The sequence below is a fragment of the Canis lupus genome, chromosome 12 (assembly GCF_003254725.2).
Source record: "Canis lupus dingo isolate Sandy chromosome 12, ASM325472v2, whole genome shotgun sequence".
In the NCBI taxonomy this organism is placed as follows: Eukaryota; Metazoa; Chordata; class Mammalia; order Carnivora; family Canidae; genus Canis; species Canis lupus.
The window spans coordinates 35,911,550-35,934,419 of record NC_064254.1 but is presented as its reverse complement, the minus strand read 5'-3'; the positions used below and the strand labels follow the sequence as shown (position 1 = coordinate 35,934,419).

Genomic DNA, 22,870 nt, shown 5'->3' with positions numbered 1-22,870 from the left:
GTGAGTTTTACCTAGAGGATCCTTTTCCTGACCTAGTAGAAACAGTGATTTAAGAACCACTCTGGGGATCCCTGGGTGGCGCAGCGGTTTGGCGCCTGCCTTTGGCCCAGGGCGCGATCCTGGAGACCCGGGATCGAGTCCCACGTTGGGCTGCCGGTGCATGGAGCCTGCTTCTCCCTCTGCCTGTGTCTCTGCCTCTCTCTCTCTCTCTCTGTGACTATCATAAATAAATAAAAATTAAAAAAAAAAAAGAACCACTCTGATTATCTGTACAGTCACTACAGATCAAAGTTCTGATAAGTCTAATACCAGGATCATTCCATATTTTTTCTAAAGACAAATGGAATTTCAATTTCAAACATTCTTCTGAAATATTTTCTCCTCCCTAAGATTTATACTGAGATTGGTCACTACCTTAAAAAAACAAAAATATAATCTATTGCGGTGGATTATTTAAATAATAAATACATTTCCACCATAGTCATTATTCACTGCTGGAAGAAAAAAAGGAGTTTAATAATAAGCAATAAACAGTCTTTGAATGCTATGCAGGAGTCAAGGAAAGATGAAAACCAGAGACAAACTGGGTCTGGGCTTGCTTCCCACTATATTTCTTTGATTATACTGACCCCTGGCGGTCTTTAAAGGACTTGTTTTTTGTTTTGGTTTTTAATAAAAGCTCTTATTTTTCCAGTGTGTGCCTTAACATTACATCATTTGGAAGGAATCTTCACAACATGCGTGTACATCAAACAATCACATTGTACACTTTAAATATCTTATCATTTTGTCAATTGTACCTCAATAAAACTGGAGGGGAAAAACATATCACCAATAATAAGTCCCTGATCAATATGCTTCTCTTCTAAAAGATGAAGATGCTTTACAGAATGTGGAAGGGGGAAATTATGTTTAGTTCAACACAAATGATTATTATATAGTTTTAATACACTCATCTAATAAATATTGACTAATACCCAAGTGCAAAACATGTGGTAAGTCACAGAGATACAAATGTGAACAAGCCTCAAAAGACCATTAGGTACCACCAGTTAAAAGTGGTATCAGTGAACCAAGAGAAGCACAGGGTACTATAGGAATGTCTAGAGGGAACTGGCCATTCTAGCTCTAGAATTAACAGCAGAAAAAGAGTGTTCCAGGCAGAGGGAATGGCATGGGAAGGCTCTGGGTTCAGACAGAAATGTGAGTTTAAGGAACTTAAAGAACATATGTCTAAAGCATAAAGTTCAAGGATAAAGGTGGCACCTAACAAGGAAGAAGAGGCGGGCAAAGGCCAAATCTTGTAAACAAATGGAGTTTTGTAAGCACTTACCCTTCCTTGTCTTTTTTTTCCTACCAAGCAACATGACAGGTCAAATCCACCATTCAGTGCTATGAGAAATCCTGTACATCTTCCAACCTAAGATCTCACAAATTCCAGTCTTTCTCCACTATTCTATCGCCCTCTGTTGGCTGGTACATGTTCTGTTCACCACTCTTGGAGGCTGCCTCCCTGTTGAGACTGTGCCCCCTGGCCAGCAAGCAGAGGTGCCACTGAATGGACCAACAATGGACACCTGACCCAAGGGAAGCCCATCCATAGCTTGCCAGCCACCAACGAATAGGCTTGCTGGTAGGGCTCTGAGATGATGGTTATTTAGCTGAGCCACTTCAACCATTCAGATTTAAAGGTTGGCAGAAGGAGAGGAGAATGGCACAGGCCACAAGAGACAGAGGGAGCCACGGTCATAAAAGCATCAGCACTCGTCCTGACAATAAACCCTCCTTATCCCACATTCGTCCAAGTCAGACTGCACTCTTGGAAGCATCTGATGGACCTCACGGACTCAGCACCTTACAGCTCCTCCACTGTTGTGCTGCCTTGTTCTTTTGTCACACCTGTGTTATTCACCTCCTATCATACTATTCATGTCAGCACAGCAGTGGTCTTCAAGGACAGAGATTCCGAGTGTTTACTTGCTTGTATCCACCACTGCATTATAAGCCTTCAACACATATTCACGAGAAGGACAGGTGGAAAGATGGACAGACAGATGAATAAACAAACAACCAATCCTGGAGAGTTTATAGTGAAATCAAAGGTGAAAACAGAATAAAACCCTAACTCCTTCAGACTCACAGTGTACATCCTAATCCTCACTCCCATCATGCTCCATACGTGTCAGTAACACCATACTTCTCCGCATTTCAGACCTGTGAGGCTCTCTTGCATCTTCCCTGCCTCTACACTCAGCTTTATTTCTCTGAAGTCTCACGAACATCCACTCTCCTCTTTCTCTATAAGTGCAATGAAAGGTCTGGTCCCTTCAGAACCCATCACCTGCTGCCCCAGGCTCCTCTAACCCCAGCACATTCCTCCACATTTTCTTGTTGCCTACATGTCTCCCTCCACAGCACCACCTCCCCCGAGGCTGACGGCACTCTTCATCTTTATGTGGGTGCTCAAAAGACATGCTGGCAAAAAGGGACAAATTCTGCTTTTAGGATGTCACCAAAAAATGTGCTAACTAAAAGGGAAAATTTTTAAATTTTTTATTTATTAAGTATTTGTTACTTTTATCTCATTTAAGGTCTTATGCTAATGAATGATCATCCCTTCTAATGAAGTGGTTCTCAATGGGGAAGGGAGAGGGTATTCCCCCACCCACTCCGGGGACACTGAAAATGTCTGTAGACATGTTTGGCTGTCATACTTGGAGGGAGGGAAAGCTGCTACTGGCATCCAGTGGGTTGAAGCCAAAGATACTGCTAACCAGTCTCCAATGCCCACAATGCCCACAATGAAGAAGTGTAGCCCAACATGTCAACAGTGAGAAGCTATTTTAATAGAGCTATTTTTAAAGGCTCTTTCCATATATTTCTTTTAATAAACATCAAAGAAAATGGGAAAATATTCAATGAATCATCAAAAATCACTCAGTGACACACAGGAGAAAACCTAAGGCAGAGAGATGAGGGCATTTTCATGCACCTGCCCTGCTAGATCTCAGAGCTACAAAAGCTGGCAGCGAAGCTGGGGAGAAAGAGGGCTAGGGAACAAAAAATTGGTGTGGTTGTTTAAAATCACTGTGGGTGTTTTTTTATTTTTTATTTAAATTCAACTTAGCTTACATATACTGTATTACTAGTTACAAGGGTAGAATTTAGTGACTCATCAGTGGCATATACCACTCAGTGATCATTACAACAAGTGCCCTCCTTAATGTCATCATCCAATTACCCCACCCGTCCACCAGCCTCACAAAATCACTGTTTTTTAAAACAAAGATAAAGTAGATTAGTCCAATCTCATCAGGAGTCATTATTCAGAGACTAATGCCAAAATTTGCCAAAAACAACTATGTATTCACTGTTTCATTTTAAAATACTCAGTGTGTGCACTAAATAAGTAAAATAAACATTAATCAGCTTTGTATTAAAATGCAAAATGTTTTAACCTTCAAACATTATTATTACAGAAAAAAGCAGTAATGACTACAACTCTAAAATGTTACAATGACAGCTAACCCATTGATAAACACAGTAAATTAAAAATAAACCACTTAAATTATCTAGATATTCAGATTAAATTTCTTCTGTTCATCAAATAAATGACTTTAGAGATATTTCCCTACGGACCTATTTAAACCATTTAAATTAAACCATAAATTAGGTTTATACTCACATTCACTTGAACTTGAATGGACCAGTCACCAAGTATTGGATGGGAGGATAATTGAAAAGTTTTGGAAACAACACCAAGATCACTTTGTTCTGACAACCATTGTTGAATCAAATTTGATTTGGGGTCCTACAATGAAAACCATACATGTTAACAATATAAAGACTGCCATGTACATGTGATCCTGACTGGTTATGAACAATGCCCTGCAGCACTCCCAGGCACATCCAAAATACAGCACAGAGATAGTTTTTGGAAAATGTTGGCTATGTGTTACTAGACAGAAAACCAATCAAAATTTCTTCCTTTCTCGGGGCACCTGGGTGGCTTGGCTCAGCAGCTGAGCATCTGCCTTTGGCTCAGGTCGTGATCCTGGGGTCCTCGGATCGAGTCCCACATCAGGCTCCTGGTGAGGAGCCTGCTTCTCTCTCTGCCTGTGTCTCTGCCTCTCTCTCTGTCTTTCATGACTAAATAAAATCTTTTTTAAAAATTTCTTCCTTTCTCATACTCTCCTGAGAACATCTTTATTCTACTTCACCTTTTAACACTTGGCACCACATTTCCTTCTACATAGAACACTTGTGATGTGTACACCACCAAACCTGTGTTATTGCTGTTAACCATAGAGATAACAGGCCTGGTGTACTAAAGGCCCACCACGTGTCAGGCACTCTGTCTTATTATTACAACTCACACATCACTCTATCATTATAATTCTCCCTCAGAGGAGGATCGTCTTAACATTATAGTAGAAAACTGATTCCTAGAGAGCTTAGGTAAGCACTCAACTGTAAGTAATATATGAATTCAGGATTCAAACCCATGTGCCTTTTAATCCAACAAAATATATCATAGAGATGTTTAGTCAAGGGGCTGCATGAAAAACACTTTAATCTTCCTATATTTTCCCAGACAATGATCCCCTCACGCAGCATGCATCAAAGCCAATCCAGCAGTCATTCCAATTCCTCTCACAGTCCCAGCCATGTCAACTCCATCTCTTTAATCTCTTTCCAATTTGTCTCCTTCTTTCCATCCTCACATCCAGCCACCACATCTTGTTTTCACTATTACAACTAATCTCCCTCCTCCAGTGTTGTCCCTCCAATACACCTTCCCGCTGCCAACAGTGTTATCCACCTGAAACACAAATCTCAGACTGAGGCAAAGTGGTTAAAATGCCTGGTGCAGTTCCTGACATATAACAAGCAGTGAATAAGCACTGGCTATGGTTATTATGCTGGACCACAAGGTGATGATGGCTTCTGTTTGCCTACAAAATGATGTCTATACTCCGTTACATCAACTATGTAATCTAGTAGTCTGACTCCATCTATATTTCTACAATCATCTTCCTCCAAATATATAGATTTGTTTGCAATTCACCCCCAAAAGCCCATGCAATTGCTGCACGGAATGCCCTCTCTTCCTGTTCAATTGGTGAAACAAGCTCCAGGGTCTTGCCTCCAGCAGACAGAATGACCACTTCCTAGAGACCCTCTAGCACAGCTGGAGTTTACCCCTTTTGTGTACATATTACTATTTAAGTTACTCATGGGTTATCACGGGTTTTTTTGTTGTTGTTGTTCCCAACTAGACTATGAACTCCTGAGAGCAAGGATCAAATATTGTCCCTTATTCTTATTCTCTATCCTTTTGACCAGAGGTAGTGGATTAGCCCAGTTACTAGAACCCAGAGTTGGGGAGAACGTGAGAGTCAGAGAAAGTACAATGCCAAGCACTGAGTAAAGCCTAGCCTAGTAAGCCAGAAACTAACTGTTAAGATCAAAGACCAAAAGCAAGTCAAGACTAAGCAGGTCAGCATCTTTGGCAAGCTCCTGGGACAGCCAGGAGTCAGCAAACCTGCACCTGCCACTGCATGATGCATATGAGGCCTACACAGTGTAAACGCTCAAAAACCAAGTTAAAAATACAAATAGCTTCCAAAAAAAAAAAATACAAATAGCTAACAAACATACAGTGTCTAATAATTAAGGGAATGCAAATGAAAACAAAAAAATACCATTTGTCCTCTGTCTGATAAAAATTTTAAAATAATGATAATTCCCAGTGTTACTAAAACTGTAAGAAAAGGAATGTTCATTCTCTGCTGATGCATTATTTTGGTGAGGGTGCACATTCCCCCAGTTGGGGCCATGGCCCTACAAGTACAGGAAGTCCTAAATGAAGTCTTTGATGACTTTTTTATCTAGAGGATCTGGAGGGCTGGGAGTGAATGAGGTAACTCATTGGTTGCTCAAGCCTGTCTTAGACTGAGGCCTGACTGTCATCAACAGAAAAACATAGAGACTGTAGAAACACCAGAAGTTTTCACACATCAGGATTCGAATGGGCCATGCATGGTGGCATCACAGCAGAACCCAGCATTTGCACATCATCATCTCCTGCTAAGTCACACACAGAACAGCCATGTGTACGATGTGAACAGTGTCCCTGGCACAGCCACAACAGCCACATGCTGGAGCTACTGAAAAAGTGGCCCCTTGTGCCTTCTGAGTCACCTTTAGATGACTCTGGATATCTGGCAGGTGCCTCAGCACAGCACAGTATCTGCTGCCTAGGCTAGACTGTCTCAAGCAATAAACCCCCTGGATGGAGAATCCATCCCCGAGGAATATCTCTGCCTTATTTAGCATCCTGGATTGTACATCCAGTGTCCGTCTAGCACGCAGAATGGAAGAAGTCAAGTCACTTAAACAAGGTGGCCCCCTCACTTCACCAGGGATGAGGTCCTGGTTTTGCCACTGCCGCTGCAGGCCAGAGTGTCAGGGCACAATCAGAGGATATACCCCCAAGGCAACAACATCTCCTCCCACGAAAGGTCATTCACCTGTACAAGAAGCAGCACCTTCTTCAGGAGGAAGTCAGAGCAGAAGCCAGCTGAGCCAGCTGCCATGCCAGTGTTGAAGGCACTTATTTCCATAGTGTCAGGCCAGAAGCAGGAGGGAGCCAGAATTAGGGCAGAGGTAGGCCATGTTTTTACTACTACCAAAAGGGCTCTGAAGGCCCTTTCAACCCAAGAAGGTCAGTTACTGAGGCAGGCAAAATGAATAATACCCAAATGACAAAACAAAAGAAAAAAAAAAAAAAAAAAACACTGAGCACCCCTGAATATGCTGTGACAATCAATATTTTAGCTACACCCTACAGCCATTCTTTTACTTTTACAGCTTAGTGATTTGACAAGTTTATACGTTATGCTATATTCACCACAAATGTAGCTGTCTAACCCGTTTCATTGGTATCACAGTATCATCAACTGGGCAAGATGGATCCTGAGTCAGCTTTAGCCATCAGATGCACTTCTCCACGGTAGCCTGCAGGTGGTGATGTACCAGGGAGTACAAACGTATTCAAGTCAGGGTTCTACTTTTTTCTGGTAAGTTTTGCCATGAAACCAACTATTCCACACTGAAAGATGTAGAAAACATCACAGTCTGTCCCAGATGACTGTTTTCAGATGAAGGAGTAGAACAGCATGGGCATCAATGCTCTGATCTGGCTTTTGCAAGTTACAAGGAAGGAGGCGGCTGGACCTGAGTTCATACCCCAGCCTCACAGCCTGGATGCACAGATTATGGCTATCTACCCAGTCACCTGTTACCAAACACTCTGGGTTTCAGGTGGAATTTTAATCTCAACTCCACTCCCCTGGCCAATAGGATATAGGCCAAGAGGGCTATATGTTGGCCAGGCCAATAGGATCTCTCAGGACCAGAGATCTCTCTGAGCACTTCTGAGAAAGTCACATGTGGCAAGCAAAGTTCAAAATCAGAGCAAAGAGCCCAGGAATACAAATTGAAGGTTTCAAAGGCAGATCCTAAAGCAGCTTAGAGAGGCAAAATAATAAAAATGCACAGACCAGCAGTTCTAAATGCTTAAATTATCTCACTTAATCCTCACAAAAACTCCTGTGAGGTATCTGTCCGGCAACAGCAGGGTTAGTACTGGATTAATGCCTAGAACAGGCAATTCATCCAGTGCTGACTTTTATTACCACAGGGAAAACAGGCAGGTTGGTTAGAAGTAGCCAGAGACAGGCAGATGTTGACTTCCAAACCCTCCATCTTATACTTAGTAAGATCTTAGTATATGTGCATAAATGATGAAAGATGGTATGGATGCAGTCCACAAAGCCCTGCTTAGAGGGTAATGTGAATTTAGAAATGCTCTTCACTATGATAACCTCCTTTATAGACATTCCAATATATACCACAGGCATAAATTCACAGAGCTGTAATTCTTGGGAATTCAAGAAGTATGCATTAAGCACCAAGCCAACCAATGTTGTATTCACTACAAACACAAACTGGCTTGAAGTTACACATATGAAGGTTTGATTGCTTGATTTTTGTTTTTTAGTTTAATTTATAACAACAAAGAAGAATAGAAAGATACCACTAAAAAGCCTGAATTTCCCTTCCATTCTTTGTTATTCATCAGGACGTCTAGGGTAATCAAGAGCATTCCCAGGACCAGGGACTTTTAGTTGCAATATCAAGAGAGTCCCAGGGAGGAATATAAAAAATAGTGAAAGGGAATAAAGGGGAAAGGAGAGAAAATTAGTGGGTAATATCAGTGAGGGTGACAGAATGTGAGAGACACCTAACTCTGGGAAAGGAACAAGGGGCAGTGGAAAGGGAGGTGGGTGGGGGTTGGGGTGACTGGGTGACAGGCACTGAGGGGGCCACTTGATGGGATGAGCATTGAGTGACATGCTTGGCAAATTGAACTCCAATAAAAATAAAAATAAAAATAAAAAGAGAGTCCCAGGAAAACTGGGATGGGTTAGTCACCCTTTGTCCCTTAATGAACAAATGTCTCAGATTCTCCTCAGCATAAATGTAGAAAAGCAGGTCCAGTTGGATCTCTATTGTTCTCAACTTGGTTCTCACAGGAAAGCACTACAACTAACTATGCTGCCTCCAGACCATCAGAGCAGCAGAGGTCAAATGACTGTTCCAGCAGCAGAGGCCAAATGACTCCTCGTCAAAGGGGATTCCCATAATAGTGAGAGCTAATGTTTAGTGAGCATGTACTATGTGGCAGGCATAGTTCTAAATGCTTTACTCGGATTATCTCAAAAAACCTCTGCGAGGTACTATTATTATTACACATTTTAGAAATAAAGAAACTGGGGCTAAGAGAGATGAATTTTCTCAAGGTCACACAACTAGCATCTATCCTTCTCAGAGCAGACAGTGATCCTTTTATAAGTCAAATCACATCAGATCACATCCTTTTGTAAGTCAAATCACACAGATAGATGAATAGACATCATGTCAGTCCTCAGAATTCTCCAGTGAATTCTCATTCCACTCAGAGTAAAATCCAAAGTCCATATCATGACCAGGAAGACCCTGTATGACCCCTCCTTCAACCCACCTACCTATATCTTACCTTATCTCCTAATATATAATATCTGTCTCCTCACTTCCTGGTACACTGTCAGCCTCTTCCCCCCCACCCCCACCCCCCTCCGTGTACCTAACAAGTTCCCACCTCAGGGCCTTTACACGGCTGCTCCCTCTGTGTGGTCTCATTCTTTTATTTCCTTTAGGCTTCTGCTCAAATAGGACTTCCCTAACAACTCTAGAGAAAAAAGCAAACATAAACATTCTTTCTCTCTCTTACACACACACACACACACACACACACACAAACCAATTCCTTTATATACATTTTTTTTTAAGTAGGCTCCTTGCCCAGCACAGAACCCAACATGGAACTAGAACTCACAACCATGAGATCAAGACCTAAGCTGAGATCAAGAGTTGGATGTTTAAATTACTGAGCCATCCAGGCCCCAGGAGCCCCCCTTTATATACATATTTTTGTGTTCATTTTGTGTCTGTCTTCACACTATTCACTGAAATATAAGCTTGATGTGAGCAAGGGACTTAATCTATTCTGTTCACTGCCCCATCCAGGGTGCTGAACACAGAAGTTCAATAAGTGTTTAACAAATGAATTAATCAACAAAGAAGCAAGGACTGGAGCCCAAGCTGGCCAACTCGGGAGCCTGAGCTCTGAACCCATTGCTCTACCATCTCCCTCCGAGAGAGAGCATTCTCACATAGGGAGGGAAGCTTACCCATGGTGAATGTTAAGATGACATGAGCAGAACTTTGAAGAAAGCTTTAGTAAGATGACTTGAACTTCTTACTTTATTCTGTCTGGCACTTACCTTAATTAGAATGTTTAAAGAAGTTTTATAAGGTTTAAAATCCGAAAAGAGGGTAACAATTCTAAACTTCACTTCCTGCTTTGGCTTGTAGAGGGACTTGTCTGTTTGAATAAAGACAGTCATTCTCTTGGTCTCAAATGATAAGCGTGTGCTGTTAGAGAATAAAATCTCATCCTGGGCACGTCCAGTTACACGCAGCTCATAAATCCCGTCCACACTGTTCAGAGGTAGCTGGAGAAAATAAAGAGATCAAGCAACATTCTCATTTTACCTTGAAAGGGTTTTTAATTATAAGTTAGAACAGAAAATTTCAATCCATAGTATTATTAAAAGTAATTGCCATGTTGAAAAACTTGCCCCTCCTAGACACTGACATTAAACAATTTGTTTTCCCTCCTAACATCCTGTAGTTTCCTCTCCAGCTAAATTGCAGGGTTCCTGGAATGGAGGGCTCAGCAGCAGTCACCTTGTCATGTCCTGTTCCATGTGCAAATTCTTCCTCACAGTCACTGTTGGTCAGGATATCTACTGTCCATCAACATTTTTTCCATGTCTCCTTATTTAAGGCAGTCAACTGGTGAACACATTTGCACAAGACTTGTTTTCTTGCTTCTCTCTCTCTCTCTCTCTCTCTCTCGAGCTGTTTTCTACAGTGCTCACTCTTCCTGCATCCTGTACATCACAAGTCAGAGTCTCAGGAAGGATGGAGGCTCTGCTGCTTTCCTACTGTTCTTACCAATAGAACTCCTGCTTAGCGTCTAGCGTCAACAGACCAGATCCCATCCTCAGCAGTTTACATGACCTGTGTCATTTCACCTCACAACAATCCTTCAGGTGGGTGCTCTTATTGACACCATTTTATACGCTGGGCTTGGAGGATTTGCGAAATTGCTCCAGGTCACTAGTTGAGATGCAAACTCACGATGAGCTATACTACTCTACTAAAAGCCTCCATGCAGTGGCTTTAAAACACATCTGACATTGTCTGACTCTCTGCCCTTCAAAAGATAGAGCTTCATTCCCCAGACTTAGGGCCTTGCTTCTCAAGAAGAGAATGAAGCTGGGTCATCGAAAGGTTAGCTTTTGTATGGTTCTTCTTCTCTTTCTCTCTGGGATTCCTCACTCGGGGAATCCAGCTGCCATGTGACGAGGACACTCAAGAACCCTGTAGAGAGGCCCACAGAGGGAGAAACTGAGGCCTCCCACCAACACCCACCACCAGCTTGACAGCCATATGAATGAACTACCTTACAGAGGATCCCCAGCCCTAGTGAAGCCTTCAGGTACCTGCAAGTCTGACTGTAGACTTGTAATATCCCAAATCAGAACAGCCCAACTATGCAGTTCCCATATTCCTGACCCACAGAAATTGTAACAAGCAATAAAAGCTTGTTACTGTTTTATGTCAAAGCCTTGGAATAATCGGTTACACAATAAATGACTAGCGTACCTGACTTTCAGTTGGTTTTCATGTTAATAAACCTGTGGTACTAAAACTAAATCCTGACTCACATTTACAAACAAGTTTTGTCCACAGAAAGCTCAGCGATCTTCCAGTAATCACAGCTACCTTAAAGCGAGCAACATGGATAAGAACACAAAGGAAATGTAAACAAGGTACCAATACAGTGATCAGCAAAAAATATTTAGGGAGAGAAATACTGATGTCCACAATTACTTGGAGATACATTTTAAAAATAAGATGAATTAATGGATGGAGAGACAGACAGATGAACAGACAAGTGATACAGAGCAAGTATGGTAAAACGTTATGACAGATTCTGAGTGATGAGTACAGAAGTGTTCACTATGAAATTCCTTCAAGTGTTTTGTATATTTGAGAATTTCTTAATAAAAAGTTAGAAAAAACAATCAGTAGCATCACATGCAAATAACTTCCAATGCTGACTTTTGCTTTTTTTCCATAAACATTTATTGAGCACCTTCTGGCTCCAGGTTGTTCTAAGTCCTTGGGATACAACATGAACCAGAGATGTGTACCCTAGTAGGGCTGGGAGTCTAATCTTGGAACCTGCATTCTTATATTCTATTTTCTCAAATGATACTTCAGCTCTCAGATTCTTTTAAATAGATATTCTAATACTAAAAGCAGGAAGCTATATATATATATGCCAGCATATCATACTGTTACATATGGCAAAGATTCATAAACACTTCATGTTTAAAACATGATATTTGATAGGACTGTTTTTCACGATTTGGATATAGTTTGATCCTTTTTAGGCTCCAGAACAGATAGTAGATTGAAGATTTATGTCAAATTAATGATGCATAGGCCCCAAACTAAAGAGGCCCATTAATCACAAGAATGCCAAGAGTTAAAGAAGCAGAAGTAACACAAATGTGTCCAAAAACATTCTTTCTGGGATGCCTGGGTGGCTCAGCAGTTAAGTGTCTGCCTTCAGCTCAGGTCATGATCCCGGAGACCCAGGATCTAGTCCCATATCAGGCTCCCTACATGAAGACTGCTTCTCTCTGCCTATGTCTCTGCCTTTCTCTCTCTGTGTCTCTCATGAATAAATAAATAAAAATCTTTAAAAAAAAAAAAAAAAAAAACATTCTTTCTGTGCCCTACTCCATCCTCCTTCTGGGAGCTGGCACTACCTCAAAAGGAAATAGTACTATCTTTCTGCTCCTTTCAGCTACCCCAAGTAATTTGCTTTCTCAACTGCCCCATTAGAAACCTTGCCCCCATTCCCCACATAAGTAAGATTTGGATAATTCAGGATCCTCAAAGCCTCAGTATTAATCCCAAGGCTGGAAAGTCAGAGATTACAAATGAACTTGGTATATCAGTAGACCAGGGGTGACTCTACAAATCATGGGACATCACTATAAGCCTTGGGGTGTCACCACAGACTTTGCATGGCACTCCAGATCCTGAGCTGTGGTAGAGATCTTAGCCTTCCATTGTTAACAGCAGAGGGGCATTATGAGGAAACCAAAAAAAATAGCATGGATTTTAAGTAATCTCTATGAAACTTTCTCTCTATAACAGACCTAGAATGCATTGTAACCTGCTCCCCACAGTGGAGAGGATGCCAGAAAGTAAAAGCTCCTGAATCTCTGCTTATCAATTGCTTTCTGCCTTCTTGGGATCACAATTACCGAAAGAGTTCCCAGAATTGGTAATAAATCCCTCATCAGAGATTTCCATATCTCTTATACAAGAACCAATTATTTACCCACAGAGATTTGGGATTCCTATATTTGGGTCAAGAACAAGGGGCTGAAGAAGATACAATTCCCACAGATGGACATGTCTGGCAGCAGGACAAGAGTCTGGAAGTATACAAAATCAAGGGGATTTTATGAGCAAAGTATCAATCAGCATCTGACTTGGGCATGCAAGATCCTCATTGTGCTAAGTGTACTCTGTGTATACATAAATGCAAATTTTCTGAGTAAATGATTGCTCTTTGTCCAGGGTATCTAAGGAAGGTACACTCACAAAGGTCCTCCCGGGGGCAGTGTATCTGGCTGGTTCAGTCAATGGAGTATGGGACTCTTGATCTTAGGTTGTGAGTTCAAGCCTCACATTGCGCATAGAGTTTACTTAAAAATAAAATAAGATAAATATTTTTAAAAGGTCCTTGGTGGGCAAGAAACTAATCTGGGTTGACTAAAACCATTTTGCCTTCTTTAAAAGATCATATGTCAAAGAAACTGAGATAAAACAATATTATTTGTCCTACTCCATTAATAATGCTAGTTACTAAAAGTAGTGGAGATTTCAAATAACTCAAAATAAAGTTGAGGAATTTAAGATGACAGTTTCTATTAAAAATATTTTTAATTATTAATTTAAAAAATTATTAATTATACATAAACTTTAAAACATTTCTAAATTTAAAAACCACTCCTTCATTTTAAGTTGGATTTATTTACAAAGAGAATAGAAGAAATTTATCCTAATACATTTTGTGCAAAAAATCATATTTATATTAAACATCAATTTTTTTATTTACTTCTTATTAAAAGCTGATTGTAGCATATCAAAAGTAGAAACAATGGGCTCATCAGATTTTAAAAACACATTTGTTTTAATGCTGTCAGAATATTTATATTTTACAGCAAAAATTCATGAGAACCTTAAAAGACAATTTAAAATATTACATTTACAAATATCAGAATGCAAGTGCACATTCTGAAAGCTAGGTCTGTTTTAACTGAAAACTCGTAACAATACAGAACTTTCTATTTTTGCCAAGCATTATCACATTTTCCCAGACACCTTATGATTAAATCTTTAAATTTTCATTTTACTAGGAAAGGGATACAGTCTTAAATATAATCTCTAGTTAAGCTTTCAATAGACAATTGCTATATATTCATACAATAGAAATGGCATTAATATTAAAGACATACAGGATGTTGGAATTCATACTTCACATAGCTGAGACCTAACAGAATCAGGGCAGCCAAGTTCCAGTTAATGATAGTTTGGACAAGTACAATTTATAATAAAACCGACATTACTGGAACAAGCCCAAGTGCCTGGTACCACCTAATGCTTCCTCTGCTCAGCCTTCCTACACTTACAGCCCATGCACCTTCAGGCTTCTCTGATGAAACCAGACAGTTGTACTTTAAACTGTGGTTCCTGGACTTAAATCCCACCCCCTTCTGCTGTAGGACAATTGTGTTATGCAGGAGTTATTTTAATCTTCTCATTGGAATATTATTTCAACAGCATATGGCCAGCATCTAACGTTTTAGGGTACATGAACGCAATGCAATGTTTTATTATCACTGAGATGGGTTCCCCACCACCACCATTTCCACCTGCTTTGCCTCTTTTTCCCTACTTTCTATTTAACAATGGAAAAGCAGTTATATTTCTTAGTAAGGAAAATGCAAACATAATAGGTAAGAAAACAATAGCTATACTTATAAGTAATTTTTACGAGTACTGTTTGGGAGCTACTGTATTCTCTAGGAACCACCTGGCCCCGGAAAAACGAATGTGGTTTTTGAATGTGCTTGATGAGTAACCTTCAAAAAGTAATTGAGGAAATAGAGGAACTTGGCCCATCAGGTGATGCTGATCCTACATTAAGTATGTAAAGTGTCAGGGCTAAAGTTGTTCAAAAGAAACCACAGGCCCAAGATGGACTAGTTTGCTCCCAGAAGAGCAAACAGGGACTTAAGTGCAGTTTCAACCTTCCCAAGAGTAAGTAGAATTTTAGGTCAATTAATCTGGAACTTTCTGACAAGCACCAATGAGGTAATCTGTCACAAGGGTCTTCTCTAGCCCCATCCCCCAAAAGGAAGATGAGGTAATCTGCAGGATAAAACCCCATGTCCTTCCCCTAAGGGAAGGTGACCTTGCCTGGAACAATCTTTTCTTTTCTTTTGCTAGTCACTTCCTTGCCCCCACCTTCCTTCTGAAAAAAACCTTCCATACTGTACAACTCAGGAGCTCCCCTCTACTTGCTAAATGGGATCCTGCCCAATTGCTTAATAAAGCTAATTACATCTTCAAATTTACTAGACTGAATTTTGTGTTTTGACAAAGTCATCAGTTATCTCTTCTCACAAAAGTATACCAAATTGCGTCTCTTGTTAGGATGCCCTGGTCTACTTTCTCTATTGTACGTTCAGAGTGTGAAGCTCCAAAACAAAACATGGTAATAAAAGTACAAACTTTCAAATCAAAGTTATGATAAGTAGGATCAGTTCACAAACAGCATGCAATCATTAGGTTTTATGACTTTCTCAACAAAATAATAACCCTTTTCCACTTCTATAGCAAATTTTACAGCACTTTTCACATCTTATTTCACCTCCAGAGAATCCGCTATGAAACAGAGGCAGTTTCTTTATCCCCTTTTCCAGGGCTGGAATAAGGGTGAGGTGGGCGAGGCCCTTGCCTCAAGTGCAAAAATTAAGGAGGAGACAAAAAAAATTCAGTAATCAAGATAAATAAATTGTTAATATTCAAAAGATTTTTAAAATAGCAAGTATAATGCAAAAAATTAAATTATGAACAAAAAAAAATGTTTAAACAAAGATAGGATCAGTATCACCAATGCCTCGGCCTTCAATATGGCTCAGTGTGCTACTACAACTTTCCAGGACAGAGAAACTGACCAACAGAGTGTCAATTACACACTCAAAACTGTAAGGTTCTTTAAGGCAGAAGCAGATTTCTGTGGCAACAGTCCAGGCCAGTTCCCTGTTTTATAAGAGGAAAACCTTTGCCATGAGTTTGAAAAGGCTAATAACCAAATCTCTTTGAAGTAACACTATTCTTAATCTAAAGGTAGAACTGAACTCAAGTCAAACTCACAAGGGATGTAAATTGATATAAAGACCAACAAAATATTAGTTTGTTTCCCTAATCGATGCAATGTATACGTCTGAAACCAAAATTTTTAAATGGATACTTACTGATGGAAGAATAAGTGTCTTGAAAGAGCCTAAAAGCAAAACGGGGAAGAAAATAGAGTCATAATTTGAATAGGATGATAAAATACACAACTCCGAAGACTTTCCTAATACTCTTTCAGATAAAGAAATCATAAGCTTATAGAATCACAAACTTATTTGGTCAAAACAAAACAATTTTATCAAAGCCCAGAACGCATGAGAGATTACTACACATCCTTGTGCCAAAGAATTAAGGAAACCTGACCCATACTTAAAAAGGTATCAGTAGGTGAACCCCACCCACACCTCAAAAATTAGTTTAAGTTCTGCTTCTCTTTTCCTTTATCATTTTTGTTGTCATTGTTGCTGCTGTTCTTGTTGCTGCTTTAGGGTTATACACATTTGAGAGACACTTCAATGGATGTTGAGAAAGAACCTGAGGTTTATTTCTTATGTTCTCAGACCCTCATGATTAAGAAAGAAAAGGAAGGGATTAGTCACGTCAGGGGTGAGCTGGGACTCATAAGTGACTCACTGGTATTAGAGTGATGCAGACTTCTTTTCATGTACAGTTTCTAAACATAGGACTACTAATTTAACTCATGCCAATTTCTCATCAGATCTAATTACTTCAAGGGAAAAAATGTTTCAAGTTAAAAATAAAAGAGTACTTATCCAAAGTTCCCATTTAAGTGATATGAATACAGAGTGGTGATGGACCCTCACAGTTTCTTCATTTAAGAAATACTTGTGAGCAGTGCCTGGGTGGTTCAGTTGGTTAAGCGTCTGCCTTCTGCTCAAGTCATGATCTCAGGGTCCTGGGATTGAGCCCTGCATTGGGCTCCCACTCAGTGGGGAGTCTGCTTCTCCTTCTCCCTCTGTATTCTCTCTCTCTCTCTCTCTCAAATAAATAAATAAATAAACCTCTTTTTTAAAAAAGAAATATTTGTGAATATTTATTTAAGAAATATTTACCCCAATGAACAAGACAGACATAGACCCTATCCTCCTGGAAGCCACATGTGTCTATTCTATGGGAACAGAGAGACACTGGAGCACAGCACAGTACAGAGCAGGAGGTTGAGCAAATGGCTTCTGGAATTAGACTACACCAGTTCTATACTTAATCAACCATGTACTAGCCCCATCCTTGAAAAAGTTGCCTGATTATCCAGGCTCAATTTTTTCATCCATAAAAAGAGCATATTCATAATTGTATCAATCTCATAAGGTGGTTGTAAAGCATAAGTATGTTGATACTTAAAAAGTGTATAGAACAGTGTCTGGCATAGAGGAAATGCTAAATGATAAATAGAAGTTATTCCAGAGCCAGAAAACATGGAAGAGATATCTGCTGGAGATGTCAGCAGGATCTTCCAATTTTTATAATGGAGCATTTAGTCAATCAGAACACATCACCAATGTCAAGTTTATAGATTATAGAGTCATATAATGCACTTTCTCAACCAAAATATTAAGTATTAGAAAACCTTGATTTCTTAGTTTTGTTCAATAAATAACAGAAATAAAAGCTAGTACATTTATACCCTGATAAATGGCCTAAAACAATCCCCAATCTGCACACACCCACCTGAAGACCACTGCCCCAATGGGCCTCAGTGAAATACAAATATGTTTTCTGCAACAGATAAGCAATTCATCAATATCACCTAGCACAGATCGGTTTATCCAATAACTGTCACCATAGGAAGCAAAGAATAGGACTCTTAAATAACAGGACATTGGACAAAAAGTGTCTTGAAAAAGTGAAGAAAGAGGAACAACTGAACAGATACAGCTAAACACAGAAGGACTGCAATAAAGATAGATAAGGTGGAGCTCACCTCACAGGGGTCAGGGGAAGTTACCTAGAAAAAAATGATGCCAGAAGTCGAGGATTGTAGGATAAAGAAAAATTAGCCAGATGAGAAAGGAAGGGAAGAGTTTCCAGGCAGAGCAGCAGCAAATGCCAAAGAGTGGAGCTCAGCATGTGTCCACAGAAGCAAAGAGCTGGCAGAGAGAGGACTGTAGAGATGAGGCTGCACCAGACCGTGAAAGGCCTTTTACACAGAGTGAGTCCTGGCCAGGACAATCACAGGTTATGCTGCTATCCCAGAATCCTGATTTAACATTTGTCCTGAATCTTTTTGATTCAGTAAACTATTGACATGAGATGGGTTTAATCTGTACAAGATTTAACTTTGAAATATTGTAATCATGCTTTGGTAATATCTCAACCTATGGGAAGGAACTTCTTGTTAAGTTCTTATTTTTAGTGGGATAGGCATATTCTATACTGAACTGGAGTAAAGTTAAGAAGCCCTATGATACTGCAGCAACTAAACTTGGTGAAACATTCAAAAGAACCATAAATAAAATGTACTTGACAAGTTTTATGTTGTAAAAATATTTGTTGAAGGGAGTCATAGTACTATCCAGGCAAAAAGACAAACCCCGTTATATTCTTGAACTGAAACATTTAAATAATTCAATATGGGGGAATAGCTGGAATTGAGAATATCCTCCTGGGATCCCTGGGTGGCGCAGCGGTTTGGCGCCTGCCTTTGGCCCAGGGTGCGATCCTGGAGACCCCAGATCGAATCCCACGTCGGGCTCCCAGTGGATGGAGCCTGCTTCTCCCTCTGCCTGTGTCTCTGCCTCTGTGTGTGTGTGTGTGTGTGTGTGTGTGACTATCATAAATAAATTATTAAAAAAAATTTTTTTAAGTTTTTTTTTTAAAAAAAAAAAGAGAATATCCTCCTATCAGTAGAATTTGCTCTGATCTTAACATGTACCTCAGCATATGAGAAGAATGTTCTCAATTAAAAATATACCAACCAGGGGATCCCTGGGTGGCTCAGCTGTTTAGCACTTGCCTTCAGCCCAGGGCATGATTCTAGAGTCCCAGGATGGAGTCCTGCATCAGGCTCCCTGCATGGAACCTGCTCCTCCCTCTGTGTCTCTGCCTCTCTCTCTCTTTCTCTCTCATGAATAAATAAATAAAATATTAAAAAAAAAACAACTATGAACAAGTGGAATCTGAAATTAAAAACAATACCATTTACATTAGAATCCCCCCCAAAAAGAAATACTTAGGTATAAATCTAAAAAATGTGTATAAGATCTATATAAGGAAACTACAAAACGCTGATAAAATGAAATCAAGGAAGGATTAAATAAATGAAGAGATGTTCAATGTTCATGGATAGAAAGACTAAATATTGTCAAGACATCCATTCTTCCCAACTTGATCAATGCAATCCTAATCAAAATCCCAGAAAGTTATTTTATGAAAATCAAGAAGTTGATTCTCAAGTTTATAGGGAGAAGCAAAAGACCCAAAATAACCATCAATACTAAAGGAGAACAAAGTTGGAAGATTGGTGCTACCAATTCCAAGACTTACTGCAAAACTACAATAATCAAGGCAGTGTGGTATTGGCAAAAGAATAGACAAACTGATCAATGGAACAGAAGAGAGAGCCCAGAAATGGACCCCTACTAATATAGTTGAATGATCTTTGGCAAATGTGCAGAAGCAATGCAATGGAGCAAAGACTGTCTCTTCAACAAATAATGCTGGAACAATGGACATCCACATACAAACAAATGAATATAGACACAGACTTTACTCCTTTCAGAAAAATTAACTCAAAATGGATCATAGACTTATAAAAAGCATAACTACAAAATTCCTAGAACATAACATAGGAGAAAACATTGATGACCTTGGTCTTTTTAGATGTAACACCAAAGATTCAATCCATTAAAGAAATAATTCAGGGGCACCTGGGTGGTTCAGTGAGTGAAGCATCTGCCTTCAGGTCAGGTTGTGATCACGGGGTCCTAGGACTGAGCCCCATGTTAGGCTCCCTGCTCAGCAGGGGGGTCTGCTTCTCCATATCCCCCCAACTCGTGCTCACTCACTCTCTCTTGCTCTCTTTCACTCTCTCTCTCCCTCTCAAATAAATAAATAAGATCTTTTTTTAATAAATAACATCTTTTTTAAAAAGAATTCATAAAGTGGACTTCGTCAAAATTAAAAACTTCTGCTATGCAAAAGACAATGTGAAGAAACGCTGCAAACTGGGAAAAAATATCTGCAAAAGACATATATGATAAAGAACTATAATCAAAAACTCTTAAAACTCAACAATGAGAAAACAAATAACCAACTAAAAAATGGACCAAAGTCATTAACAGACAGCTCAGCAAGGAATATACACCAATGGCAAATAAGCACAATAAAAGATGCTCCACATCATAGGGAAATGCAGATTAAATCAATAAGATACCAGGATGCTGGTATCCATCACTGACAATATCAAATGCTGGCCAGGATGTGGAGCAATAGGAACTCTCACATAGTGCTGGTATGCAATGCAAAATGGTATGGCCACTTGAGAAGACAAGTTTGGCAACAAAACTTAACATATTCTTACCGTACAAACCAACAATTACACTCCTTGGTATTTACTCAAAAGAACTGAAAAAGTATGACCACATAAAAATCTGCACACAGATATTTAAGGCAGCTTTATTCATAATTGCCAAAGCTTAAGAGCAGCCAAATTTCCTGCAATCAGTGAGTGGATAAATAAGCTGTGATACATCCAGACAATGGAATATTATACAACTCTAAAAAGAAATGAGCTATCAAGCCATGAAAAGACACGGAGGAACCCTAAATGCATATTGCTAAGTGAAAGAAGCCAGTCTGAAAAGGCGACATACTGCCTGGCTCCAAATAAACAACATTCTGGAAAAAAGCAAAACAATGGATACAAAAAAAAGATCAGGTTACTGCAAGGTGGTACAGAGATATGAATAGGCAGAGCACAGAGGGTCTTCAGGGCAGTGAAAATACTCTGTATAGTATTATAATGATGGGTATATCATTATACATTTGCCAAAACCCACAGAATATACAAGAGTGAACCCTAAGGTAAATAATGGACGTTGGATGATTATGATGTGTCAGTGTAGGTTCATTCTTGCTAAAATAATAATAATAATAATAATAATAATAATAATGTGGGATTCCCGGGTGGCTCAGTGGTTGAGCGTCTGCCTTCGGCTCAGGGTGTGATCCCAGGATCTGGGATCAAGTCTCATATCGGGCTCCCTGCGGGGACCCTGCTTCTCCCTCTGCCTGTGTCTCTGTCTCTGTGTGTGTGTCTCTCATGAATAAATAAATAAAATCTTAAAAAAAAAAAAAGTACCATTCTAGTTAGTGATGTTGATAATGGGGGAGGAGGCTACACTTGTGTGGGGACACAGATAATATGGGAAATCTGCAAAAAAAAAGAAAAAGCCTTTATGTTCAAATCATCTGATCATTCTATTATATATATTTGTATAAATTATATAAATACAAAAATAATATAATATATGCATACAACAATATACATAATGAAATGGTCAGATGACTTGAACATTCAAATAAATTGTAGGTTATGGATTACAACTACTGAATAAAGTAAGAGTCCACGAACTCATGTTGCTCAATAATCAAATAGATGACTAAGTGAAGGAGAAGAAAAAGTTCTTCTTTACCATAGAATTCCAACCAGTAAATGTAGAAGGAATCATGGAATTAGAAAATTTCATAATTATCATGGATATAACTGTCTCAAGCAATAATCATCAATCTTATGAGTACAAGCTGGGTGAGTGAGACTCATGAGAAATAATGAACTAGTGTTTTTAACTGCTAAGTTTCAGAGTGGTTCAGTCACAGAAATGGATGACTAGAACACTCTTGAAATAAAAAGATTAACTAGCAAACTTCTAAAGGAGCATAGTGCAACACAATAGCCTCTAGCCACAGTGGGTATTAAAATGAGCTACTGAAAAAAATAAATAAATAAAAAATAAAATAAAATAAAATAAAATAAAATAAAATAAAATGAGCTACTGAAATGTGCTACAAATGCAAAATACACCCATATTTCTAAGACTCAAAAAAGCAAAAAGAATATAAACTATCTCAGCAATAATTTTAGAGTAAGTACATGTTGAACTGATAATATTTACGAATTATTGGGTTAAATAAAGTATATTATTAAAATTAATTTTATCTAAAATTTTTTAAAAGGGGGGGAACCCCGGGTGGCTTAGCGGTTTAGCGCCGCCTTCAATCCAGGGCCTGATCCTGGAGATCCAGGATCGAGTCCCATGTCGGGCTCCCTACATGGAGCCTGCTTCTCCCTCTGCCTGTGTCTCTGCATCTCTCTCTCTCTCTGTGTCTCTCATGAATAAATAAATAAAAATTTAGAAAATAAAATATAATTAAATTAATTTTATCTGGATTTTCTTTACCATTTTTTCTAAGATTTTATTTTTAAGTAATCTCTACCCACAACATGAAGCTTAAACCCAAAACCCCAAGATCAAGAGTCACATGCTCCACTGACTGAGCCAGCTAGGTACCCCTATTTTTCACCTTTTTTTCCCCAAAGATTTCATTTATTTATTCCAGAGAGAGAATGTAGGGAATAGAGGGTGGGGCAAGCCGACTCCATGCTAAGCATGGAGTCCATCTTTGTCATAGTGGGTCTGAGATCATGACCTGAGCCAAAACCAAG

General features: G+C 39.3%; 1 protein-coding gene across 5 annotated transcripts in view; it reads right to left on the bottom strand.

The window, feature by feature from the left end:
- Positions 1-22,870, bottom strand: part of CD109 (CD109 molecule) — a 130,326-nt gene that overhangs the window by 91,983 nt on the left and 15,473 nt on the right. For all 5 annotated transcript variants that reach the window (XR_007401213.1, XM_025444527.3, XM_025444528.3 and 2 more), the window contains 3 exons: positions 16,305-16,333; positions 9,891-10,121; positions 3,686-3,811 (listed from right to left, as the gene is read on the bottom strand). Coding sequence is in view for 4 of the 5 variants with exons in the window: in XM_025444527.3 (XP_025300312.1) it covers positions 3,686-3,811; positions 9,891-10,121; positions 16,305-16,333 (386 nt within the window). In the remaining variant the exon portion in view is untranslated. The remainder of the gene's footprint in view (positions 1-3,685; positions 3,812-9,890; positions 10,122-16,304; positions 16,334-22,870) is intronic.